The sequence below is a fragment of the Coturnix japonica genome, chromosome 2 (assembly GCF_054131305.1).
Source record: "Coturnix japonica strain WE chromosome 2, WE-NBRP24, whole genome shotgun sequence".
Lineage (NCBI taxonomy): Eukaryota > Metazoa > Chordata > Aves > Galliformes > Phasianidae > Coturnix > Coturnix japonica.
The window spans coordinates 75,173,787-75,183,023 of record NC_140664.1 but is presented as its reverse complement, the minus strand read 5'-3'; the positions used below and the strand labels follow the sequence as shown (position 1 = coordinate 75,183,023).

At 47.3% G+C, this 9,237-nt stretch overlaps 2 protein-coding genes across 6 annotated transcripts in view; one reads left to right on the top strand and one right to left on the bottom strand.

Moving 5' to 3' along the window:
• Positions 1-2,026: 2,026 nt before the first annotated feature.
• On the top strand, positions 2,027-4,423 carry PPP1R3G (protein phosphatase 1 regulatory subunit 3G). Its single transcript, XM_015854563.3, has one exon. The coding sequence runs from the start codon at positions 2,198-2,200 to the stop codon at positions 3,002-3,004; it is 807 nt and encodes a 268-aa protein (XP_015710049.2). The 5' UTR covers positions 2,027-2,197; the 3' UTR covers positions 3,005-4,423.
• A 2,341-nt stretch (positions 4,424-6,764) lies between these two features.
• LYRM4 (LYR motif containing 4) overlaps positions 6,765-9,237 on the bottom strand; it is a 76,905-nt gene continuing 74,432 nt past the window's right edge. For 3 of the 5 annotated variants that reach the window (XR_014943572.1, XM_032442489.2, XM_085540274.1), the window contains one exon: positions 7,983-8,338. Coding sequence is in view for 3 of the 5 variants with exons in the window: in XM_032442489.2 (XP_032298380.1) it covers positions 8,276-8,338 (63 nt within the window). In the remaining 2 variants the exon portion in view is untranslated. Of the gene's footprint in view, positions 8,339-9,237 lie in introns of all 5 variants that reach the window. The other 2 variants (XR_014943573.1, XM_015854564.3) reach the window with 2 other exon arrangements.

The following is a 9,237-nucleotide window of genomic DNA, read 5'->3' as shown; positions in this document are numbered from 1 at the left end:
CAGCCTAGGGACAGAGCTCTGGAAGGAGGTGGGCAGGCTGAGGGGCATGAGACCTTGCTAACTAGAGCCCTGAGCAGCCTGAAGTCTGCTCTGCCCATAGCCAGGGCTAAAGTTTTGCTGGCAGGTTTCCTTTTATCATTAAAGATGGACAAAGGAAAATGGTGGTTGATCTAGAGGTATCTTTTAGTTCTTCAAGAATAATTTATTGTTGTCATTGTCCTGACTAAGTGGCCCACAGCAGTGTTCCACAATATCCCCTTATTTGCTTGTCCTTTAATCCTTACCTAGAGGCTGCCAACTGTGCCATGACCAGCTGCCAGCTGTGTACAGCCCGACCTCTCCCTCACACACAGACACCTCCCACTCCACCTGCCCGGCCTGTCCCTGCAGAAAGGCCCAGAACGGTCCATTGCGACACACCACTCACAGGACTCTGCCCACCAGGTTTCATTGATGCCAGTGATATCGCAGCTCTGGGGCTAAACCAAGGCTTCTGGCTCCTCTCACTTGTTTCTCAGTGCTGCATGCCCTGCTCTAGCAACATTCCAAAGGTGCCTCACCACAGCCAGCACCTGATGTTGCGGGATCTCTCTAGCACACAGCCCTGAAACCAGCTGTTCACCTGGTCAGTCTTCATGTTAGCTTGGTTAACTCCAGGTGCCCCACAGGTGGAATGGGTGAGCTGTGAGGCTCACTTCCAGGCACAGTTGACAATGGGCTTATGTTGCATCCTCTTTTGGTCAAAGTCAGCATTAACAGCACAGCTGTCTGTTGTTCTGTTTGTGGCCTTCTGGCAGAGCATTGCAGGCCTCAGCTCAGTAACTCCTTGGCTTACTTCCATCACAACGAGGCTGTCCAAAGACCCAAAGGGTGGCATAACCTGGGACAGGCTGGTTACGGGGCTGCACTATGAGCTGAGCTGAAAGCAGAGCACCAGTGATGAGCAGCTGACAGCAAACGGCTATTAGTCATGTTTTCCATTGGCACCGCTGATGCCAGAGAGCGTCTGTCCTTCATTCCTGTTCCTATGAAGCTCCAAAATGAACTACGAACAAATGCTGCGTACAATGCCAGGAGCTGGAGGAGTCATTGCTTGGCAGCAAGGCTTCACACTCAAAATATAACACAAAGGGTGTAAAACACGCGAGAGAGGAAAAGAACGGAGTTTAAGAACCATGTGTTTTTGCAGCCATCCATAGAAATCACCACAGACAATTGCGATGGTGAGCACAAAGCAGAGGTTGGAAAAGGTCTCAGATACAGGTCTGAGCACAGTATTAAAAGGGTGTTGTTAGCAGGATGCTGGTGGCCACGTGGAACCCCTGGTAAATAAAACTGATAGGAATTGGGTGCCCCGTCCTTGGAGGTGTTCAAGACCAGGTTGGACGGGGCCTTGGGCAACCTGATCTAGTAAATGTGTATGTTTGGTGGCCCTGCCAGGCAGGGGGGTTGGAACTACATGATCCTTGAGGTCCCTTCCAACCTGGATCATTCTGTAATTCTGTAAATTCAACTGGAATCTTATTAGACATGACCGAGACTTATGAGACGTGTCCCATCAGAGCCTCTGGCCTTTATTTTCTACGGGCACTGCTGGGTCCAAATGAGGGGGAGAAAAAGCAGCTTTAAAAAGTGGCTTAAAAAAAATAATAACCCGACTTTAAGAAGGGAACGGATTTGTTGTTCCATTCACCCACTTTCAGGGTTCTCCCCCGACGTTCAAGTCTCAAAGCTTTGCACGGCACAACTGGGATGTAAGCACGCAATCCGTGCGCTTCTCTCCCTCAGGACTCTTTGCTCCTGTGCCCACGATCCGCAATTTGGGGCCCGCTTGCCGGAGCCGCTACTCGGCGGGTGTGCGGGGCCGTAACTCCTCTCTCCTCCAAAAGCCGTAAAACCCAGCACGTTGCTCGCAGCTCTCTCCTCCTCGCTGTGGTAACCGCGGCCCCCGGCGGGACCTGGCCGCGAGGCAGCGGCGGCCGACGTGCCCGTCCGCCCGTCGCACCCTCCCCGTACTTCCTTATTGTTTGAGCCCGGGGAGGTCCCGCCCCGCCCGCGGCTCGGCGGCCGCAGCTCTCCGGGGTGGCTCCGGGCCCGGCGGGGACGCGCCCCCCGCCCGGGGCCCTCGGCGGGGCCGTCGGATAAAGCGGTGCGCGCCCGCCCGCAGCCGCCACAGGGCCCGGCGGGGCGGCCCGCCATGGCGAGCCCCGCACGCCCGCAGCCGGAGCCGGCGGCCCCGGGGGCGTGGGGCGGCGGAGCGGCGGGGGAACGGCTGCTGCTGCTGGAGCTGCGCTGCGCCCCGCCGCCGTCCCTCGGCTCGGGGGAGGAGGAGGAGGAGGCGGGGGAGGAGGCGGCCGCGGGGGAGGACTGTTGCCCCAAGTGCAAGAAGCGGGTGCAGTTCGCGGACTCGTTGGGGCTGAGCCTGGCCAGCGTGAAGCACTTCAGCGACGCCGAGGAGCCGCGAGTGCCGCCCGCCGCGCTCTGCCGCCTGCAGAGCTCGCCCGCAGAGCGGCGAGACCCGCCGGAGCCCGGCTCTGCCCCGGGGCAGCTCCGCCCGCCGCCCTCTCTGCGCCTGGAGCCCGATTTCCCCGACGGCGGCGAACCGAGCGCCGAACGGCTGCAGCGGCAGCGCGTGTGCCTGGAGCGGCTGGAGCGGCCCGCGTTGCCCTCCGACGTGCGGGGCACGGTGCGGGCTCTGCGCGGCTCCGAGCCCGGCCAGGTGACGGTGCGCTACACCTTCAACGAGTGGCTCTCCTTCATGGACGTCCCGGCCTCGCCGCTGCCCCCCGCCCCTGCAGACGGCTCCGAGCCGCTGGCCGAGCGCTTCTCGTTCGCCCTGTGCGTGCCGCCCAGCCTGCGGGAGGGCTCGGCCCTTCACTTCGCCATCCGCTACCGAGGCGCTCAAGGCGAGCACTGGGACAACAACGACGGCCGCAACTACACGCTGCGCTGCCGCCGCGACCCCCAGGGCTGCCCGGAGGCGGCCGCCGTGTCCCGCGACTGAGCGGCAGCCGTGCGGCCGTCGGGGGAAGGTTGGGGCGGCGGCTGAAGTAGGAACGGGGCGATGCGGGACGTTGAGACAACGAGGAGGCTGAGTGGGACCTCTGTGCCTCTCCCCGCCCTGCCCGAAGCCCAGAAGGACGTCCGAGGAAGGGGCTCTGCTTAGCATAGGCTGCTGGGGGCGCGGCCGGCAGGCTTGGAGCCGGGAGTAGTTAAAAATACTGGCTGATAGCGAGTTATCAGGAGAGCTCTGCTAATAACACCCCACCGTCATGTGCTGTGAGCTGGAAGATGGTGTCTGTCTCGCAGGCGGTGCGCTGTGGTTGTGTTGGGGAGCGCGATGACTTGGACGGCCTTCTAACAGCACAGAGTGACAGTGTGATAGGGAGGGTATCTTGCTAATGAACAAAAGCAAACGCTTCGCTTCAGCTCTCCTTATGTCACGTTTTGCACCACGCTTTCAAGTGTTTTTAATTTATTCAGCTCGTTTTGCGACATCTTTTCCAGTATCCGTATGTTGTTGGGTTTGGATGCGTAACCCACAGCCTTTCACTCTTGTGTTGCATTGCACTGCACGCCTCGAGGTTGGCCACTGCTGTGTCCCAAGTCCTGACATTAGGCAGAAAAAAGTACCGATGCAAATGGCTTTGTCAGAATAAAAAGCTTTCAAAAAAGCTCACTGACACAAACCTATTCTTTCTGCATCTTCTGGAATAACGCACCCCAAACCTGCAGGTGATGATTAAAGCAGAACGTTTTGATGCTTTGGCGATAGGTAAAATGCGTTAATTTATTATGCAGTTCACTGTGTGTGAAGGAGGAAACTTGTATTTTCATACTGCAGGCTGTGGAGTCACAAGGCCGCATCATAAGTTACCATAGGTATATAGGACATGTAGGGAGCCTGCTTTGGCAGGGGGGTTGGACTCGATGATCTCTAGAGGTCCTTTCCAACCCCTACAATTTTGTGATTCTGTGATGTATGTACCGAACGCATGCATCTTAGAACCAACACGACACAGGGTTGGTGCTCACGGTCACAGCTTGAGATTCATCGCTCGTAACTTCATTACCAAGGAAATATATGCAAATTGAATTAGTTCTAACTATATAAAATGAGAAAGTCCAGTAGAGTCAAATGTTCAGTGGTACACACTTCTTGCTGGGTTGCCTTACTGTTGATGTCATAGTTTATAGGGATCGGGGGCATGACTTTTGCAGAACGTGCTCATAAACACGTTCCCCACCCCAACATCAGAAATAGAAAAGAACACAGATTTGTTAGCACTCTTGGATCAACTCCAGCTGTAGGGATTTCCAGTTCATGCAGATTTCGTCTTTTCTTTTTCCCGTGGACTAAGCGCATAACGGAGAAATAGATGTAAAAGCTGTTTTTTATAGGTGTAAACTAAATAGTACATAATTGAACCTCTATTTCGGGTTACTGTGAAGGACATCAAAGTTGTATCTTAAGTGGGTGGTTTTGTTTTGTTTTTGCAGTTTATAACACTGTTTGTATTCAGATTGATATCAGAAAGGACTGAAGCTCAGTTTGCTTTGGTGCCCCGAAGCCTACAGACTTGCATGCAGACTGCTTCTGTTCCATTTGAAGCTTTCAGTCACAGCTTGAAATCGTGTGGCGTCTGCTCCCATCCACTTCCTGGGATCTGGATCCATCCCAAGCACTGCACAAAGACAGGGGAAATGATTGAGGTTTAATTGTCTGTTCCGAGACCTGTGTTACGTTGGCGCTGTGATGAATGTTCGTCTGCCAGAGCTCAAAACCTGCCATCTAGGCCTGGCAGTAATTAAATCACCTTAATTGTTTTTATGATTCTTTCTAAGAGAGGGAAAATCGCTTGCCTTGCATTAGCATATTTCCAAAGGCTGGTATAAATATTTATGCGGCGCGCTCTTTCAGTAGAAAGCCTGTGTGCATTCATCGCGGGTCTCCATAGTTCTCTCCTTCTGAATGTAGAACAGTGGTATGAATGCACTGCTTACATCACTTCCTCACACCCCTTGTGAAGCTTCGGTAGTTAATGGGCTTAATGGTAAAAAAAAACAACACAGGAGAGTGGTTTAGAAAGAAGCATCCCTTACAGTCCGCATTAATGATGCTGTGTAACCTGTGGGATCCTTTGGAGGTGAAACAGGTTTGAGAGGTCCTGATTTTCTCCTCTTACAATAGTAGAAAACACTGAGCGTTGGAGGAATTACTGCTTTCTCTCTTTTCAGCTTCCATTTAAGGGCTCACGCACACACTTTCTGCAATACTGAAATAAGAGTAAAAACTCTTGGGAAAAAGAATTACACGCCTTCAATCTTTTTTATAGATGTCATCAAACAAAACACTCATAAGAGTATGAAATAGTTTTGGCCATATTAAGAACCAGGAGCAATGCAGTGAGTACATTCATGACTTCAGTAATGCCAGGGGTTCACTGTAGGTCATTATAGAATCATAGAAGAGCCCTTAGAGTTTGAAGGGGCCCTTAAAGGCCATCTAGTCCAGCTCCCCTGCAATGAACGGGAGCATCCACAGCTACATCAGGTTGCTCAGAGCCCCATCCAGCCTGGAAAATAGTCAACATCCAGCTCCCTTCTGACTCTATATACATACTGAATGTATATAGGGATGCGTTTATGTTGCCTTACAGAAAGTAAGCTGAGGGGACAGCGTTTCTCAATAGAAGTATTCTTTGTTTTACCTGCTGATGTTAGAATATATAACTCACGCTTCTAATACTTGGAAATGTGGTGAAGTTTCATACAGAACTATTTTTCTGCCGATGTGAGTTGTAAGTTAAAATCCTTCTTAGCCCGCTTCTGTATGAAGTGCTCACATGCTTATCCAGGTTGCTTTACTTCAGGACAGCTTTTTCTCCGATATATGTAGGCATTGTGAAACTGGGCTTTCAACTGCAGTAAAATCCAGCAAGCAGTGGCAACACAGCAGAAAGGCCTTTCCTTTTGATGGTTACTAATGTTGAAGGAATTGTTCTTGCTTTTTTTTATTTCAGAATGCTGTTTCCAGGTTTATACTGCAGAATTCATCACAAACCTATTTTTGGTGATACTGCTGAGATAAATAGTTTGTTATAGTGATCAGGGACAAACTCAACATTTTTAGTACAACGCAGGCAAACTTCTGTGGCTTCAAAGTGTTTTCCTTCCATAGTTGTAATATTTCAACAGTAAAGAATTTGATAAGCTATATTTTTAACTAAGTATACTATGAGAAGAACTTATAATAGGCTTTAGGTGAGGTCAAAATCATATTTCTAGGCATCTTCAAATCCTGTACAACTAACAGGCACATAACTGATGCTAATGGAGAGTGCACTTTGTGTGTGTTGATGAGCAAAGAAATCATACAGATCTGACCAAACTAGGGAACAGATACCTAAAATGTTCAAATAGTGTGGAATCTAAGGAGTAAACACTAATATCATCACTAGCTTTGCATTCCTGTTTGCAAATTAGTACAATACAGGCTTTTGGACCTGAGCAGCAGAAGTTTCTTAAGTTAATAAGTGATGTATATATACTATAGGGTAAACTCATGGTTAATATGAAGTTAAGAACTGATTTTTTTTTGACTGACAAAGTGAGCTGTCTTAACCTGTGCATTACAGATGAGGAAGACAGGGAAATTACAAGGCCTGAATGTCACTTACATCTTTCTTTTCTCCTCTACACATTCAGTATCAACTTAAGTGTGTTTAATTGTCTGGTTGCAAATATGGATATTTTAAAATGTATTTTACCAATTAAAACGGTTACATTTCTTTTTAATGGCCACTAAGCACAATTGACAATGCAGCACTTATAGACCTAAATAGACCTAATACAAGGAGAATTATTACTGTAATCACTTTTTCTTTTTAATGAGAATGGAGGTTACAAGTCCCAGTCTTCATATCTTGTTCTGTACATTATAATGTTAATGGAAAGCAGTGCTATACATTTCAGCTGTACAAAATTATACAAGACACTTTAGATAGCGGTGAAGACTGGGGTTGTGTTCTAAATTAGACATTTTATCTGTCTTATGCTTTAATAATGTCACAACATGGACAATGCAAAACAAATAAGGCCTGAGTAACGACAAACTTTGAGAAGTAAGAGAAATGAAAGGAGGTTTTTAAAGGCCATGGGGTCATGGAACATGGAAGTTTCTGCTTCTCTTGATGCAACATCAACAAAACCCAGCAAAACAATCCTTTAGGGGGGAGAAAAAAAACCAAAAGCCTTTTCCATATACTATTAAAAACCCATTGCACTGACTGTTTTTTCCTCTGGTTTCTAAGAGAAACCACAAACAAGCACAGCACTGACAGGAACAGAACTTGATTGAGCTTTAAAAAACAAATAAACACGTTGTTTAAAAAATGTTGACTAATCAAGAGGCTTTAAGATTCAATCAAAAGCTATCCTGAGCGTTCCACTTCTGCTTGGCAAAGCTTGCTTCCAATTCATGACACATAGCACTTGAGTTAGAGGTCGGTTGTTGGCCTTTTTCTCCTGGTAAAATCAGGAGCTGTGTGAGAAAGGAAAGCCTTGCGTGACGTGATTTGGTACTTTCTGCCAGTAGCTGTGCTTCGACACATTTAGAAAAGGAAAATATAATTTAAAGCAACCAAAGCTCAGTGATGGAAGTTTTACATTCTGCTACTGCTATCTCTTCGTTGCTAAAAGTAGAGTGAGAGACTGCTCGTTGGCTCTTGGAAACTGAAGAAAGAACAAATGAGGTTTTTTTGTTAAATACTCAGATGTCAAGGAATGCTCTTGCTCTGCTCATCTCATATGGTTTTAACACTGAACTATTTAGCAATTAAATTTAGATGCTGTGCATTTTAAAATTTAACAGGATTAATAAGAATTTACGCTTAGTAACTAAGTGAAAGGTTTCACATCTAACACCTTTTGTGCCTTGTGAGAGAAGAGGGCAGCAGCAGAAGAATGTAGCTGGTTGCAGGTAGGTTAACAAAGTTTTATTGATGAATGAAGCAGGAACTATTTAATCACAAGGAACACACAAGCAAACAGACTTCAGGACTACCATACACGCTATTGTCAATCACAGCAATATATTTCAGAATGTGCGAACCATAAGAAAATAGTACTTTGGTTGCTGAAAACAAAGTCTCTCAGACATTTCTTCTGCTGAACAGAATAGGTCAGGTGTGCAGTGACATTATGCATCTGTATGTGGCACTGAAAGATGCTGAAGATGGTCCAGGGTTGCTTCAGGGTGAGAGCCTTCTCATAGCTATGTCTTTCCTGGACTCTCAATGACCAATTTCTGTGTGGCGTACATCTGGCCGATAGTAACCTGAAATCAAACCAAAATATTAGCAAGCTAAATCCAGAAAGTAGGCATGTTATAATTTCAGCTTCACAAAGGGTATTAAAAACAAACCAAGAAATGTGTAGCCCATCTATTAACCTTTTTCATCATGACATTTTTCTTTCTAAAATAAGACTTTCTTTTCTAAATAAGAACCTTGCCTTAGCCCTTAAGAAGAATAACCAATATGTAAAATAGCTGCGTACTTAAAATCTTGAAATAATGGCAGAGGGATATTCAAAGGTACTCATCAACAGTTAACGGCAGAGCAAAAACAGCCTCCATATGTAGAACAAGGGAAAGATGAATATTATCAGCTGATGACGCTTTTGGGTGGACAGCCAAGATATAAACTGCATGCTAGGGTGTTACTTTCGGGTCTGTGTGGAACCCCAGTTTGCCTCATAAGTGGTCAAACCATTGCCTGTACAGTTAGTTCAGCAGTAAGATTTTACGCACATTGGAGCTGACCATGAGCCGGTATTCATACCTCAGGCATTTGTGTATTCTAGTGAGATGAGGAGATGAAAAATAGCAACAATTCAACATCGATGTTGTCTCAACTCCTCTCGTCCTTTTCTAGTCTGCACTGCAGCACTGCTAAATTGTGGTCGGTGACAGCAGTGACACAGCTCTTCACTTAATAGCTGAGACGTGGATGGAAATTTCATGCAAGTAGGCTTATGTCAGCAGGAGAAGCCAACATTTATTTTAAAAGCATGAATTTTGGAGTCGAATGTTTGATACCTGTTATGCCTTTTCTCACCCCTAACTTCTCCCCCAGGTGCTGTGTCCACTTCACTGAGAAAAAGATAGTATGATTAATTATGGAAGTGGGACAAAAAAGGCGGTGCTTAATTACATGGAATGGAATACGTGTAGCA

Bases quoted from the DNA above. Each gene is read 5' to 3' on its own strand.
- PPP1R3G (XM_015854563.3), top strand. From the start codon at position 2,198: ATGGCGAGCCCCGCACGCCCGCAGCCGGAGCCGGCGGCCCCGGGGGCG.